Source organism: Lepus europaeus, chromosome 15 (genome assembly GCF_033115175.1).
Source record: "Lepus europaeus isolate LE1 chromosome 15, mLepTim1.pri, whole genome shotgun sequence".
Classification (NCBI taxonomy): domain Eukaryota; kingdom Metazoa; phylum Chordata; class Mammalia; order Lagomorpha; family Leporidae; genus Lepus; species Lepus europaeus.
Genome location: NC_084841.1, coordinates 31,724,681 through 31,742,134, shown reverse-complemented (window position 1 = coordinate 31,742,134; position 17,454 = coordinate 31,724,681). Strand labels below are relative to the sequence as shown.

General features: G+C 40.9%; 1 protein-coding gene across 4 annotated transcripts in view; it reads left to right on the top strand.

Moving 5' to 3' along the window:
* Positions 1-868: 868 nt before the first annotated feature.
* FYB1 (FYN binding protein 1) overlaps positions 869-17,454 on the top strand; it is a 179,158-nt gene continuing 162,572 nt past the window's right edge. Inside the window, exon 1 of one of the 4 annotated variants that reach the window (XM_062211987.1) lies at positions 869-1,056. In XM_062211987.1, the coding sequence (XP_062067971.1) occupies positions 1,054-1,056 (3 nt within the window). In that variant the 5' untranslated portion in view covers positions 869-1,053. Of the gene's footprint in view, positions 1,057-1,761; positions 2,016-17,454 lie in introns of those variants that run through there. The other 3 variants (XM_062211986.1, XM_062211989.1, XM_062211988.1) reach the window with 3 other exon arrangements.

Sequence of the window (17,454 nt, the reverse complement as noted above, 5' to 3'; positions counted from 1 at the left end):
ATCATTGTTTTGGGAAGGAGACTATTAAAAATGTATTTGAAAAATATTTCCTTTTCTTTTGCATATTGGGGCTTTTTGCTTTATAAAATCCATTCCCTTCCCTCTCTCAATGATATTTGCTCTTTAAAAATATTTTAAAAATTGAATTTTTCTTTATAAAAATTCTCAGAATTTTACTATGTGCCCTTTTTAAAAGGCTGTAGCTGTAAAACCAGAGCTTAGAACCACTATTTTGTACTAAGATATGAACTATAAAAATTGATAAGCCAACAATAAACCCAACATTTATGGAACTCATGGCAGAGATGAAAAGTGGAGTTGAAAGAAACAACTGCTGAGTTTGATTTATGACATTTAGATGAAAGAATTTGAGCAGAATCTGGTAAAAAAAAAAAAACAACACTTTGATAGACATTTGGAAGGCTTAATTTAACATGAATACATTTTGATTTGTCAATGTATGGACATAGTCCAAAAGAGTACTAGCAGTTTTATTCACCACAATGTCAAAAGAGAAGTAGTTGAGTTTATCACAAGAAGACATTCATCCAAGAGAAACTAATTTTATCACTCATACCCACAACTGCATGAGACTGCATTTCAGGACTGGGTGGGGTTTTTTGTTTTTTTGTTTTTTTTCTTTTTTTAATAGCAGAACATAGCTAGCCAACACAATAGCAATGACAAATGAGTATACACTGTTCAAATTAGCCACCTGGGGGTAGGCAAGGGGGAGGTAGGGAGTTTCCAAACTGTTAACTATCAAGCAAACAAAGACAAGACTGTAAGGGTGGAATTGTTGTAACTTCTGATTTCTAAGCAAAGTCCACCTGTAGCCAGTGAGCATGCCTAGTGCAGGTGGTTTCAATTCTCAGATGTGAAAGTTAGCTAACCCGAGAGCTGGATAATTGTGCAAAAAGAGAAGGGAGTGGCTCTCAGACAGTCACAGAACAACCATGTTTGATGGCTAATTAGGCATGAAAAACCATATTTAGTATTTCATACGTCCTGCCTCTTCTACATGCCCATTTTCTCACTAGCCCACCCTTCCACATGGTAAGTCCTTCTATTTAATTTGTAAGCCTCACACACCAGAACGTTCCTCAGAAGTGATGCCAGACCTATCCTTCGTTCAGTGGGAAAATTGTTTTTTCTTTGAGTTCATTACAGACATGAAGTCAACCTAGAGGTGACAGAATAATGCTTTCTTGGGCAAAGATCTTGCAAAAGCTAGAACCCTAAGCTATCCTTGCATTTGTAATATCTGTGTTTGTTTCTGCTGTTGTGTATTTAACTGAATGGCTACAAATACTGCATTCATAAATACTTGTAATTAAAGAAAGATTTTAACATGGTACAAAGTTATTATAACAAATGTGTTCCTTTAAGGGTCCTAGACCCACAGTGGAGACAAAAGGAGAGATGCTGGATAAAATATAGGGCTTATTGGAGCTGGCAGGTTGAGTGTAGAAGCTTTGTCTACCTGGTAAACTCAACTTTCTCGGGTTCTCTGGGTAGCTCCCCTTCTCCTGGCTGCCTCCCCACACTGAGGCTGGGTCACCTGCCTCACCAGATCTGCCCAATTAGCTTACACAAGCCCGCTTTGTAAGTTACCTGCTTTGTTCCTGAAAACTTTGGAGTTGGTGACTCCAGAGAAGATGGTTCCCTTCCTTTGTTTTGTTATTTTATAAATATCCTGCGTTTTTTATTTGGGGGAGGGGGGGGGAGAAAGAATGACTTCCCACCCACTGCCTCATTCCCCAAACATCTACAATGACGGGCTGGGCCACATAAATCAGAAACTATGAACAAAATCCAGGTCTCTCATGGGAGTGGCAAGAACCCAATTACTTGAGTCATCATGGCTGCCTCCCAGGGTCTGCGTTGGGGTGGAGTCCGAGTCAGGAGCCACAGGGAGGAATCGTATTCAGGTATTCCGCTGTGCAGTGTGGATGTCTTCGCTGCTCGCCATTTGCCGGCTCCCAGATGGTTTCCCTTTCCCGCTTTAATCATCTGTAAGTTGAACAAAGTATACCGTAGTGGATACACAGAGTCAGACCAAGGTTTGGAAAGCGTTGTCTTCTGATAGGCAGCCAGCTTTGAGTCTGTCTGACATCCACCGTGTAGGTATGGGAAATGAGGTCTGCTGTAATTGCTTCACTCTGAGGGGGAGCTCCGAGGTGGTTAAAATTTGAACTGGATGTCTGTAACTTACTTTGAAACACATCCAAAAAACGAGTAATTGGATACACGTGATAAGGTAAAAGCAAGCAGAGAGAAAGCCAGCAAGTGTGGAATCTCAGTGCGAGGATGCCGGCGTTCATTCGCAGCTTCTACTTTAACTTTTCTATGTGCTTGGAATTCTTTATAAGATGCGGACAGAAAGTTTAAATGTCAACCAGTCTCCCCATATGTCTGTCTGTGGGTATTACTAGCTTGGTACCAATTATTAGTTAACTGTGCTATGGGTCCTATGTTGTGATCTTGTTCCAAAAAACTGGGATGAATTTACACTGATTGATTTCTTCCATTCTTCTTCTCTTGTTTACAATGATATTTTTCTTTTTTTTTTTTGTATCTGTCATCCAAAATATATGAAAGGCAACTTAAAAAGAAAAACAATTCACAGCCATAGCTATTTCCCTGAGAGCAGGTGATCATTTAGTCTTTATCCACACAATTACACACTTCATGTAATTATCACAGCGTTTTTTCGCTTGAGGCTAAAAATTCACAAACACTGCTCCATGACTCCCTTTCCTACCCTTTAATTCTTCTGTGAGTTCTTTGGCTGGATCTAGAAGTCGTATTAATACCAGAGCTGATTAGTAAGAGACAAGCAAAAGTTTCAATCATTTCACATGTTCATGCGGATCTTCAGAAGAGAATGAAGTCTGAAGAAAGGCCCAAGGCATGATGCTTTTATGCTTTTCAGATGCAGAACAGTAAGTGTGTGAAGGAATGGAGATAGGAAATAGAGTTCTAAATCGTAGGAATGGGGGAGGAGGAAGCAGAAGTTGGGGAGATAAGGTCACATCACACTGGTGAGGTTCCTTGCATCCCCAATTCCCGGTCTCCTATGATCAAGGCTATTTTCCAACCTTGGGATGTGACAGATGCCCTGCTTATAACAGTCTTTAGGGTCTGCTGCTTGTAGGAAAAAGATGGGCTAAATGGCCCTTCCAGAAATCACAGTTCTTCCAGAGATTTCAGCTTGAAATAAGCAATAAACCAAGTTGGTATATTTTGCTTTAACATCTTCCCCACACACTAGTCATCATCCTTTTATTGATTGTAGCACACTCCATGAAGTCAAGATATCAGAATTTATTTAGCTATTCTTGTTGCTACCAGAACCTTTCCTATTAGAAGAACCAAATATTTTCATATAGACACTTGAATATTATTTTCTTACTTTGCATCCTTTGCCTAGAATAGTCATAAGGCTGATTAAAAAAATAGGTTTTTATTACCTTACAGGTATATGACCTGACAGAACGAGATTTTTACGATTTTTCTGAATTGATTATATAATGAACAATACAAAAGAGGTGTTTTAAGTCCATTTCCTTTCATTACCACTGAGTTGAACACTTTCAGTTTTATTAGTTTAATGTTTGTATTTTTCCTTTTACAGGATGTATGGGGAGGAGGTCTTAGTTGTTGACATTTAAGTGATCTTCTCATATGTAAATTCTTATTTAGTGTTAGTATGTGTTACATGTTGGTCTCATTTGTGCAAATATTTGATATATTTTTGTTTGCATTTTCTTTTATTGCTATTGGTTTTTGTTGCATACCAGGTTTCCCACTAAGTGAGTTGGTGTTCCCTGGTGCCATATCTTTCAAATGAACATGTTTTGGGATAACTTCTGTGGTCTGCACACTGCTGACTTCCCTTCTTCCTTCTTTAATGTATTTGGAATTGACTCTGACTTACGGAAGGAATTAAGTATGAAACTAAGATGATATCTATTCAGATATTTCTTTTCCCGGTTTTTGTCAGGGTGAGAGTATTGTGCACTATGGTTCGCTTTGACGTCATCCGTATTTTATTTTTGCACCTTCTCCTAGCTTTTCCATTGTTAGGAGATATTCTGTTATAGGGGAGCTATTCTTCATCCTTTCCCTCACTGCACTCTTGTTCTTGATATTTATTCATGTCCTTCCCCATCTTATTTTTATAAGTAAATTTTCTAAGTTAAAATTCTTGAAAGGTCTTTAAAAAGTCTAATTGTGGTACTCATTGTCATCATCTTAGCAGCCAAAACCAGACACATAAACAGCTTCCGGCTCTTTTTTCATACCACTCCACATAGCATTCAGTTTACTTTGAACTCTTAGCCCCTTGGAGGTTATCCCTCCAACACGTTCCCAGGCATATTGTGGCCAGGAAGAACAGAGGCGTCCATATAGAGAATGGAGCCGAACTCCAGTGACACTAATTCCAGTCCAGACCTTCTCTAACCGGCGAGGTAATCTGTTACTGGGAATAAAGGGGCCTCTTATTTTACTTTTGCTCTTATTGTCATTATCGTCACTCTTTTATTTTCCCTTAATGTGACTTCTAGAGGTAAAATTAAAGTGTCCAGAAATGTGTGTCCCTCGGATTTTTATGCTCTAAATTAAGCAATTCCTGCAAGATCTACTACTAATGCTTAGTCTCTCAAAAAACACTCTTGCAAACCATGAACCTGTTTTTGTCAGTTTTTCCATGTCTTAAAAGCAATATTTTAAATAAGTCGCTCAAAGTTTGAGTGAGGTACATTCATCCACAAGGCATGCAAAATATTTTCCTAATATAAACCTCTTCAAAGATGGCTATAAATCATCACCTTAAATGCTTCCATGGAGGCAATGACTAGTCCTTTGACCGTTAGATTGGGTATGGAATGCTGACCAATCACAGGATTCTGTCTGACAGCTGTAATGACGTATGTTTAACTTGCAGATGAAATATTGACACATATCGAGAGCAGGTATGTAGAAAACCCCAGGGGCCTTTGTCTTAAGAGGGTCCCTGTGTTTGTGTTCACTTACCTGAAATCGCTTTCAAGAAGGTATCCAGCTGCTCCACCCAAAAAGTTTAAACAGAGATCACCGCAAAGTGCCCAGACATGACCTCACCTGCTCTCCTTCCCCCACAAAGTGTGATCACTGGACCTTGTCACTTGCAAGGTGAAATTCGGAGCCACCAAATCATCTCTCTCCAGACAGGTAATCCTCACGCTTAGCACCAAAGATGAAAACAAGAACATGAAAAGTCACAATCGGTCCACTTGATGCTAACTTTAAATAAGCAGCTTCCAGGCATTTTGGTGGTGATCTTTTTGCTTTATTTTGTCTTATGAAATCTTTTCTGCATAAGGTTCCAAAAATGTCTCCTAGTTGCCAAACCTAATGGGTTTGGTTTGGTTTGGTTTGGTTTAGTTTTAGTTTTCTCAATGGCATTTGAAAGTCACTGCTGGTTGTCTGTAATAGCATTCATGCCTGATTCTCCTTCCCACCCTGCTATCAATTCTTTCCCTGATTCTCCTTCCCACCCTGCTATCAACTCATTCCCCGTCCCCTTCGAACACACACCCTCTGTTTGGGTATTACTCAGGGTGCCGCCCTCACCTCCCTGGTGCTCTGCTGCTTCTGTGAGTCTCCTCCAACTCTCTCAAGACTTCAGCTGCGAGCCCTGGGCTTAGGACTCGCGTGTCCAGCACCTCAAATGCCACCATCTTTGCCTGTATCTGCCCTTCCGCTGACATTCTGCAACTTGGTGAGAACAGCTACCATCTTCTATGTCATTTGATATTTCTCCTTTGCCACCAGCACCCTGACACCCAAGTTATCAACACATATCATTGCCTTCTCTCCAATAGGTTTCATTCAAAATTCAGACCCTTACTCTCTTTGACCAGGCTGTTACAGAACTGCAACTCAGACCTCGGAACTCCATCCTCTCTCTGCTAGCATAATCATCTTTCTGGAACGCATCTAATTATGCAGTTTCCTGGCTCAAACACTTCCAATGGCTCTCAGTGGCCCAGTGCAGGGATTAGCCTGTAGGCCAAACCCAGCTCACTGTAAATTTTTACAAGGAAAGTGATTTTTGGAACCCAGCCATGTTCATTGATTTATGTGTTGTCCATGCCTGCTCTCAGGCTACAGCAGCAGAGTTGTGTAGTTCCAGCAAAGATGACGTCCCAAAAGCCAAAAATATTTACTATTGGGTCCTTTACAGAAGCGGTTTTCTGACATCTGACCTGGTAGATACAGCTTGATTTGCACAATATGATCTGTAAGGCCACCACTCCATCCCCAGGCCTGCTCTTGCCACATGCCTCCCTTAACCCTTGCCCTGTGGTGCTTGGCTGCTAGTGGTACCCCAGAACTGGCCGATAGCAATTGCTGTGCTGTTGTTTGGACTGTCCAGTGTCACCAGCCTCACATAGTTACTGAACAGTTGAAATGTGACTCGTGCAACTGATGAGCTGAATTTCTATTTTGTTAACTTAAATTGTATGTAGCTAGTGGCTGCCAAATTAGATAGTGTTGTCTTAGAGTGTGTCACTAGCAGTATTTTTGTTCATTCTAACGGGAATACTTAAAATACCTAGGGTACCCTGTCCCTCTAGGAAACACGCATATTTCAATAGTGAACTTAAAGTTCACTTTTTAAAAAAGATTTATTGCTTTCTTTATTCATTCACTCATTTATTTAAAGGCAGAATGACAGGGAGAGACAGAGAAAAAATGCTGTCCATCACTGGTTCACTCCCCTCATGGCTACAATGGCTGAGGCTGGACCAAGCTGAATCCGGGTATTAGGAACTCCATCCTGGTCTCTCACACGTGTGATAGGGACCCAAGCACTTGGGGCATCTTTTACTGCTTTCCCAGGTGCTTTAGTAGGAAGCTGAATTGGAAGCAGACTAGCCAGGACTCAAACCAGCACACCTATATGGGATAATGGTGTCGCAAGTGGCAGCTTAACCTGCAGTACCACAAGGCTGACCGCAAAGGTCACTTCTTCTGAGGGAGCTTTGCTAACCCCTAAGCCCTTCCCCCGAACCCCAAGTTCTGGGTTTTCTCCTTTTGTATCCAGATATTACCAGGAAAACGCTTCTATCGCTCCATGATTGCCCTGCCAGCCTACTGGTTTGACCTCTACAAAATCCATTAATCCTGCCTTTTTGAAAACATACTGGTTACTAGTGTTGTATGTGAACCATTGGCTACTGGGCCAGCTTGCTTTGTGTTTAGTTATAGGTAACTTAATCTTCTATAGACTCAGGACAGACAGACATCTCCACGTGGATGAATGACCATGTGACCATGACAACAAACAAACCTGAGAGACTGAAACTCCCTTAGAAGGAGGAACCAAGAATTTTGATGTCAGCTCTGAGATTGTTCAAACATCCAGCCCATTTAAGGTGGATCTCAAAGTTAGCCAAGAATCTAAAACTACTCATGGTCACAGCATTCATAGTATCACAGCAAATCTTCCACATGCCTCCTTTTAAAAAAAAAAAAAAAACTATAAAATTTTAATTGGAAGTCAGTTACAGAGAGTAAGAAAGGCATCCTTTCTGAAGTTCCAATGTAAACATTGACTAATTGTAGGAGCCATTTTTGCCTATAAAATTAAGTTCGTTAAGGTAAATTGCTTCAGAATGCTTTGCACTTAGCATTGACTTTTTTAATTGTTGCAGTTCAGTATCAGATTGTTGTACTCTAGCCCAAATGATTTTAGCACTCTAGTATATTATTCATACTCTAGTATCTTACCCTGTAGAATCAGAGAGTGTAGAGAAAGGACAAAATATTGGCAGGAATTCTATTTATCAGATCACTTCTCTTTCATCCTGATACTGCATAGTCAGCAACACTCTTAGGCCACTTCTGGGAACCACCTGCCTGGTGGATTTGCCCAGTGGGTGTGGACAGTCTCTCTTGCTCTCTGTTTCATTTTGAGTAGGCTGCCTAGTTCTCAGTGTCCCAGTTTCCTCTTCCCTGGGGGGTGATATGCACTCCTTGATGTACTTATCAAAAAATGAGTCAGTAGGACAGGAAAGCATACTCTACCCACCTCCTGGATTGCTTACTATTTTTTGTGTTATTTAAATTGATTCAAACTTATTCAAATTCAAAAGGATTTTAATCCCTTCAAAATGGTTTTGAGTGGCATCAAACTCTTTATTTAAAAAAAATTAAATAAACTTTAAAAAATCAATAGCTGACTTTCTAACAATGCTTAGGATCATCTGGTATTACTTGGAGGTCATGGGAGAAGAACAGAACCAAATATAGTCAGTGAATTGAAGTGGATTGAAGATGTTGAGGCTAGGAGACTGCTGTCTGAGAATCCTTCCATCTGACTCCCCGCCCACCCAGTGAGTACCCAGAAATTAGGCACGCCTTTAAACAGCAGTCACCTTGGCCTTGCTGCACCTGAGCCACCAAACAGGCATATACCCCTACGCTGCTAGAACAAATTCCCAAAATCTCCAAGGAGTAAAACGTTTTCTCTCCAATAAGAACAGGAAAGTAAATCCAAAGCCAAGAAAAGGAATTATTGCCAGGGGTACAAACTCTCTTGTTTATAAGTGCCAACTTTCCTAAATGTACTAAATGGTGTTGGCTCAACCAGTGTTTAGTGAATGGAGTTTGCTAAAATTAACCCTGGATATGTTTACTTTGCCACATAATATATTCAAAAATGGTAAAATGTCACAGATGACATATGAAGAAAAATGTCTAGAAACACAAAACAAAGAAGAAATGTCTGATATATAAATGATATTTTATAGAGGATATATTTCTATTGCTTTATTTAAGAGGTTATTCTTTTTTATTTTTGAAAGATGATCTATTTTTTCCCCAGAAACCTCCTGTTTAAGGAATACAAACTTCATATATTTCATAATTACAACCTTAGGAACATGATAATTCTTTCCCACCGTACCTGCCCTCCCACCCACTCTCTCACCACTATTCCTCCTCCCTCCCCTATTCCCATTCTTATTTTTTACAAAGATCTATTTTCAATTAACTTTATACACATATGATTAACTCTGTGTTAAATAGTTCAACAAGTAGTAATGAAAAACAAACAAAAAAACTGTTCCTAAACAGTCGAGACAACGGCTGATCAAAGTCAATGCATCTCAAAATGTCATTTTCACTTCTATATATTACCTTTTCGGTGCTCTATTAGTTATCGCAGATCAGGAAGAACATATGGTATTTGTCCCTTTGGAACTGGCTTATTTCACCAAGTATGATGTTTCCCAACTTCAACCATTTTGTTGCAAATGACTCAATTTTGTGATTTTTTTTTTTTTACTGCTGTGTAATTTTCCATGGTGTACATATCCCATCATTTTTTTATCCAGTCAGCAGCTGATGGGCATTTGGGTTGATTCCATATCTTAACTATTGTGAATTGAGCTGCAATCAACATGGGAGTACAGATAACTCTTTCATATGCTAATTTCATTTCCCTTGGGTAAATTCCCAGGAGTGGAATGGCTTGGTCATATAGTAGTTCTATATTCAGATTTCTTTTTTTTTTTTATCTTTTATTTAATGAATATAAATTTCCAAAGTACAGCTTATGGATTACAATGGCTTCCCCCCCCCCCCATAACTTCCCTCCCACCTGCAACCCTCCCCTTTCCCACTCTCTCTCCCCTATTTGAAACACAGAGTTATCGAAAGGCAGAGACAGAGAGAGAGAGAGAGGTCTTCCATCAGCTGGTTCACTTCCCATATGGCCACAATGGCCAGAGCTGCGCTGATCTGAAGCCAGGAGCTTCTTCGGCATTTCCCATGTGAGTGCAGAGGCCCAAGGACTTGGGCCATCTTCTACTGCTTTTCCAGGCCATAGTAGAGAGCTGGATCAGAAGTGGAGCAGCCAGGACTCTAACTGGTGCCCATATGGCATGCTAGCACTGCAGACAGCAGCCTCACCCACTAAGCCAAGGCACCAACCCCTATATTCAGATTTCTGAGATATCTCCATACTGTCTTTCATAGTGGCTTTACCTGTTTACATTCCCACCAACAGATTAGGGTACCTGTTTCCCCACATCCTCGCCAGCATTTGTTGTATGAAAGCCGTTCTAGTGGGGGTGAGGTGAAACCTCATTGTGGTTTTGATTTGCATTTCCCTGACAGCTAGTGATCCTGAGCATTTTTGCATGTGTCTCTTGGCCATTTGGATTTCCTCTTTTTAAAAATGCCTGATCAAGTCCTTTGCCTATTTCTTCACTGGGTTGCTTGTTTTGTTGTTGAGTTTCTTGATCTCTTTATATATTCTGGTAATTAATCTTTTATCAGTTGCATAGTTTGCAAATAATTTCTCCCATTCCATTGGTTGCCTCTTCACTTCACTAAGTGTTTCTTTTGCAGTACAGAACTTCTCAATTTAATGTAATCCCATTTGTCCATTTTGGCTTTGATTGCCTGTGCCTCTGGGGACTTTTCCAAGAAATCTTTGCCTGTGTCAATGTCTTGCAGGGTTTCCCCAATTTTCTCTAATAATTTGATGATATCAGGTCTTAGATTTAGTTCTTTAATCCATTTTGAGTTGATTTTTTTTTTTTTTTTTGAGTAAGGTGTAATGTAGGGGCCTCGCTTCATACTTCTGCATGTGGAAATTCAGTTTTCCAAGCACCATTTGTTGAAGAGACTGTCCTTACTCCAGGGATTGATTTTAGCTCTTTTATCAGATATGTTTGCTGTATATACATGGATTGATTTTGGATGTTTCTATTCTGTTCCATTGGTCTGTCCATCTGTTTTCGAACCCATACCAAGCTGTTTTGATTAAAACTGCCCTGTAGTATGTATTAAAATCTGGTATTGTGATGCCTCCAGCTTTGTTTTTGTTGTGTAAGATTGCTTTAGCTATTTGAGGTCTCCTGTGTTTCCATGTGGATTTCAGCATATGCATATGCATTTACAGATTGCATTGAATCTGTAAATTGCTTTAGATAGTATTAGCATTTTGATAATATTTATTCTTTTAATCCATGAACATGGAAGATTTTTTTATATCTTCTATTTCCCTAATGTTTTGTACTTCTCATAGTAGAGATCTTTGACATCCTTGGTTAAATTTATTCCAATTATTATTTATAATAATAATTTATAATAGCAATTGTGAATGGGATTGATCTTAGAAGTTTTTTTTTTTTTTTTTTTTTTTTTTTTTTTTTTTTTTTGACGGGCAGAGTGGACAGAGAGAGACAGACAGAGAGAAAGATCTTCCTTTGCCATTGGTTCACCCTCCAATGGCTGCCGCAGCCGGCATGGCAGCCGTCGCACCACACTGATCTGAAGCCAGGAGCCAGGTGCTTCTCCTGGCCTCCCATGCGGGTGCAGGGCCTAAGTACTTGGGCCATCCTCCACTGCACTCCCAGGGCAGAGCAGAGAGCTGGCCTGGAAGAGGGGCAACCGGGACAGAATCCGGCGCCCCGACCGGGACTAGAACCCAGTGTGCCGGCACCGCAGGCAGAGGATTAGCCTATTGAGCCACAGCGCCAGCCAGAAGTTCTTTCTTAGCTGTGGCATTGTCTGTGTATACAAGGCTGTGTTTATTTTATATCTTGCCACTTTTGTGTGTTCATTTTATATCCTGCCACTCTTCTATGAGTTCCAATAGTTTCTTAGTGGAGTCTTTTGGATCCCCTTTATACAGAATCATGTCATCTGCAAATAGCAATAGTTTGACTTTCTTCCTTCTCAATTTGTGTCCCTTTGATTTCTTTTTCTTGCCTAATGGCTCTAAAACTTCCAAGACTATATTGAATAGCAATAGTGAGTGTGGGCATCCTTGTCTGGTTCCAGATCTCAGTGGCAATGCTCCCAACTTTTCTCTTATTCAGTAGGATGTTGACCTTAAGTTTTCATAAAATGCCTTGATTATGTTGAGGAAGGTTCCTTCTATGCCCAGTTTGCTTAGAGTTTTCATCACAGAAGGGTGTTGTATTCTATTAAATGTTTTCTCTGCATCTGAGATGATCATATGATTTTGTTCTTCAATTTGTTAATGTGATGGATCACATTGATTGATTAGCAAATGTTGAACCATTGTTGCATACCAGAGATAAATCCCACTTGGTTCCAGGTGAATGATCTTTCTGATGTGTTGTTGGATTTGATTGGCTAGAATTTTGTTGATGATTTTTGCATCTATGTTCATCAGAGAAATTGGTCTGTAGTTCTCTTTTTCTGTTGTATCTTTTTCAGATTTAGGAATTAAGGTGATGCTGGCTTCATAGAAAGAATTTGGGAGGGTTCCCTCCCTTTCAATTGTTTTAAATAACTTGCAAATAATTGGAGTTAGTTCTTTAAATGTCTGATAGAACACAGCAGTGAAAACATCTGGTCCTGGGATTTTCTTTTTTGGGAGGGTCTTTATTACTGATTCAATATCTGTCTTGGTTATTCGTCTGTTTAGGTTTTCTATGTCTTCATGGCTCAATTTAGGTAGGTTGTATGTGTCCAGGAATCTGTTCATTTCTTCTTGGTTTCCCAGTTTGTTGGCATACAGCTCTTTGTAGTAATTTCTGATGATTCATTATATTTCTGTGGTGTCTGTTGTTACATTTCTTTTTTCTTCTTTAATTTTATTGATTTGGATCTTCTCTCTTCTTGTTTTGGTTAGTTGGGCAAATGGTGTATCAGTTTCATTTTTCAAAAAATTAGCTCTTCATTTTGCTGATCTTTTATATAGTTTTTTTGTTTCAATTTTGCTTATTCAATTTTAATTTTTCCTTTTTTCCTACTATTTTTGGATTTTATTTGCTGTCTTTCTAGATCCCTAAAATGCATTTATAGCTCATTTATTTGGTGGCTTTCCAGTTTTTTGATGTAGGCACCAGTTGCTATAAACTTTCCTCTTAACACTGCTTTTGCTGTATCCCATAAGTTTTGATATGTTGTATTGTCATCTTCATTTGTTCCCAGAAATTTTTTGATTTCTTCAATGATCCACTGTTCATTCAGGAGCATCTTTTTCAGTCTCCATGTGTTTGCATATGTTCTAGAGATTCTGACTTGGTGATTTCCAGCTTCATTCCATTGTGGTCAGAGAAGATGCATGGTATGATTTTGATTTTTTTGAATTTGCTGAGACTTACTTTATGGCCTAGCATGTGGTCAATCCTAGAGAAAGTTCCATGCACTGGTGAGACAAATGCGTATTCTGCAACTGTAGGATGGAAAGTTCTGTAGATATCCATTAGGTCCAGTTGGTCTATAGTATCAATTAACTCTGTTGTTTCTTTGCTGATTTTCTGTTGGTAGATCTGTCCCTCACTGAAAGTAGGGTATTGAAGTCCCCCATTCCTACTGTTGGAGTCTGTGTCTCCCTTTAGATCCCTTAACATTTATTTAAATAGCCAGGTGCCCTGTAATTAAGTGAATATACGTTTATAATAGTCACATCTTCCTGTTGCATTGATCCCTTAATCACTACACAGTGCCCTTCTTTGCCTCTTTTAACAGTTTTTATGTTTAAGTCTATTTTGTCTGATATTACCTATACCAGCTCTTTTTTAGTTTCTGTTAGCATGGAATATCTTTTTCCATCCTTTCATTTTCAGTCTGCAGGTATCTTTGTTGGTGAGATATGTTTCTTGTAGGTGGCAAGTAGATGGGTTTTGTGTTTTAATCCATTTGGCCAGTCTGTGTCTTTTAACTGGAGAGTTGAAGCCATTTACATTCAAGGTTACTATTGATAAATAACTTGGCCCTGCCCTTTTTCCATAAATATTCCCATTGTTTACTTTCAATTTCCTTTGTACTTTTACTGAGAGATTTTTCTGCCTTCACCTTCTTTCATAGTGATGACCATGTTTCTGTGTGCAACACACCTTAAAGCATCTTTGGTAAGGCTGGATGAGTGGTGACAAATTCTTGCAATTTTTGTTTGTTATGGAAGGTCTTTATTTCACCTTCATTCATAAATGAGAGCTTTGCAGGGTACATTTTTCTGGGTTGATAGTATTTTTCTCTTAAGACGTGGAATATATCTTGTCTAGCCTATAGGGTTTCTGTTGAGAAGTGGATCTAATATTTGTCCATGCTGCCCCGAGAACCACAATGAGGATCTGTGCAGTCCTTGGTGTGAGCACAGATCCCACAACAATGACCCTCACCAGGGAATTGAGGAGCTCCGAGCATGTGGAGCCTCCCACGGTGACTGCCCAAAGTCCCAGCCACAACCTGCACCCTCCCACACAGCCAGTGTTTTCACAGTTCTGCCACACAAGCCTCCCACAGTCACGAGCACCCAGACCTCTGTCAGTTCTCCCAGCCAGACTCTCAGGCATCTCTATTCAGCTGGTTGTTAGGCACCCAAACACTAGCCAGCACAGCTGTATGTGTGTCCAAAATGGCATGCCCCCTTCACTGGGCTTGTTCTAGGACACTGGTACAGAGTGGTCGGGGAGAGAGAAACATGCCCCCTTTTTTTATCCTCTAGTTTGGCAAGTACACTGTCCCCCACAAGGCCAAGCTGGGCCCATGCCAGTCTCTTCCTGCAGCTTTACTGCCAGTGGCTTTGACTGCTACAGCCCAGTCTCACCTCATTCTCCAAAACTGGTGCTGAGGCTCTCAGCAGCTGAGGTCCTGAGTTGTGCATGTCCACACCCTCCACATAGGTTCACAGTGTCCCTCTAGTTTGCGTGAAATTTCCTCTGCCGTTTTCCCCTAACTCTTCCCTAAGACTACACTCTCTCCCTTTTTTTTAAACTATCTTCCCTTAGACTAAAGCAGTAAGCCCCCTCCCTGTTCTTCCATCTTGGACCTCTCCAAGGTTTTCCTTTGTTAAATCATAGTCCTGGGGCTGGCGCTGTGGCTCACTTGGTTGATCCTCTACCTGCAGCGCCAGCATCCCATATGGGCGCTGGGTTCTAGACCTGGTTGCTCCTCTTTCAGTCCACCTCTCTGCTGTGGCCTGGGAGGGCAGTGGAGGGTGGCCCAAGTCCTTGGGCCCCTGTACCCACATGGGAGACCAGGAGGAAGCACCTGGTTCCTGGCTTCAGATTGGCACAGCACGCCGGCCATAGCAGCAATTTGGGGGGTGAACCAGCAGAAGGAAAACATTTCTCTTTGTCTCACTCTCTCACTGTCTAACTCTGCTTGTCAAATAAAAAAAAAGAAAAGAAAAGAAAACCCAAGTAGAAATAGATACCCCCAGTAACCTGCACTGAATAAGGATCCTAACTATTATTACTGCCCCTCAAGTTGTACAAAAGCCTGCTCCTGATCTTGTGTGGACATCGACCTGAACAGTTCTCAATAAAACTCCCTTCTCTTCCCCTCACTCTGAGATGCTGCTGGGGCCATATGGGGCAATGGTGAATCCTCAGCTAAGACCCATTCAGGAACTCACAAGAGGTATCCCTCTAACAACGGTCAACCTATTCTCGTTTCTGTCTTGGTAAGGTTCTGTTCCCCATGCCTTCCACCTCAGCCTCCTACAGAGGCACACACACCCACACGAGGATTGACAAAGATGGATTTTTATTTATATTTATTTGAAAGAGAGAACCATCTTTGACCTTACGGTTCACTCCTCAAATACCCACAACAGCCGGTGCTGGAGCCCATAACTCAATCTGGGTGTCCCATGTGGGTGGCAGGGACCCAAGTACTTGAGCCATCATCTGCTGCTTCCCACTGTGTACGCTAGCAGGAAGCTGGGATCCGAACTAGAACCAGCACTCCAACCCAGCAGTCCCCTATGGGATGCAGGTGTCCAAAGCAATAGCTTAACCAATGTGCCAAACACCTGCCCATGAATATTTACCAACTGTTTAGTGCAGAGATGTATATGTATTTTACTAACAGATCTCGTTTTAAGAAATTTCAATCCCTGAGCAGATCAGAAAATTCCTTATTTCTCTCTGAGTCATTCTCTTTCATATACATACTTTTTTAAAATTGTGGTAGACTAGACATATGGCCTTTGTGGTTGCTTCTGGATTATGGCATTTAATAACTTTAAGAAAATCACTGAAATAGATTGAACTCTTTTGAGGCTCCCTAAGAGACTTGGGATCATTTAATTGGAGGGGGAATACAGTGAAGCAAGGGAACAGCTTCTGGGATACGAAAACCACGCATATGAAGCCCTGAGAGTTCTCAGAAGCACCCTCAGGCTAAGCAGAAAAACTGGCAGGGATATGGCTGAGAGGGAAAATAATGCAAATGCCTTGGTCTGATAGTTTTCTTTGGGGCATTACTGCAATCTTGCACTTTACACAACAAATTCTCTGAAAATAGTTATAAGCAGATGCCATCCAGCAAAACAAAAAGTTTAACCTGCAGCAGAAAGCCAAAACGATAAGGCTCCTTCCTAATACACCTGTTTTTCAAGCAAGCTATGTTTCTCACAGGAATGGTGGAGCTTATTACGTAGGTGTAACAGTATGTATGGTACCCCTTAGGCTTGGGCAAGGCACCATCGCCTCAACCATACCTTTCCACTTGCCTATCCAGAGCCACCTTTGAAGCAGAAACGAGAGTAGAGCCACATCCCATCCCCAACCTTGACATCATTCTCTCCCTTTTCACCGCCCCTCCATCACTCTAGGTTTTGTGGAAGAGAGAAAAGAGGAAGTGGCAGGGATGGCGGTGGGGATGAATGGGAGAAAGGGGTAAGGGAATAAACTGACTTGAGAACACACAGCGATCTTCAGAAAGTTCATGGAACATTGTAGTATTAAACAGTTATGCATGCATTTCAAAAATCTTTCACCAAAATACATTTACATTGCATTTGAACTTTTCGGAGAACTTTTAAAATTACTGCCATATAGCTGTAGAGCCACGGAGTAGATTTGGAGTTTTACGTGCTCTTCTGCCTCACCTGTTTCCGGGCTCAGAAGTCTTGGAAACCCTGAGGTGGTCATGCCTTCCTTACAGTGGTCCACTTAGATCTGGGTCTCAACACACAGGCTGTGGAGGCACCAAGGCACCCAGGGCTGTGCAGAAATCCTCTGCGCATTCTCAGGCACAAGTTGGTTGTCAGGTGTTAGAAGGGGAAGTGGTTGAGAGCTTCGCTGTCTGAGACAAGAGGTAAACAAAACAGAGCTCCACCCTGACCCCTTCTCAGCTTTTCTATGGGCTTACTAAAACTTTCCAAACTATTTGCTTTGGTTTTTGTTACTGTCATTTTCTTGGATGAATCCTGGGCAGTCTTTCTGCTGACCTGATGGGGTGCTTGTAGAGATGACACAGAGATATGCCAAGGACCTCTTCGGTAAAACCTCTTCTTCTTCTTTTGTTATTTTTAATTTATTTGAAAGGCAGAGAAGAAGAGAAAACAGACTGAAAAGCAGAGTCCTTAATCCAATGGTCCGTTCCACAAAGGCCTATAAAAGCCAAGGTCAGGCCAGGCCACAACCAGGAGCCCAGAACTCAACCCAGGTCTCTCATGTGGGT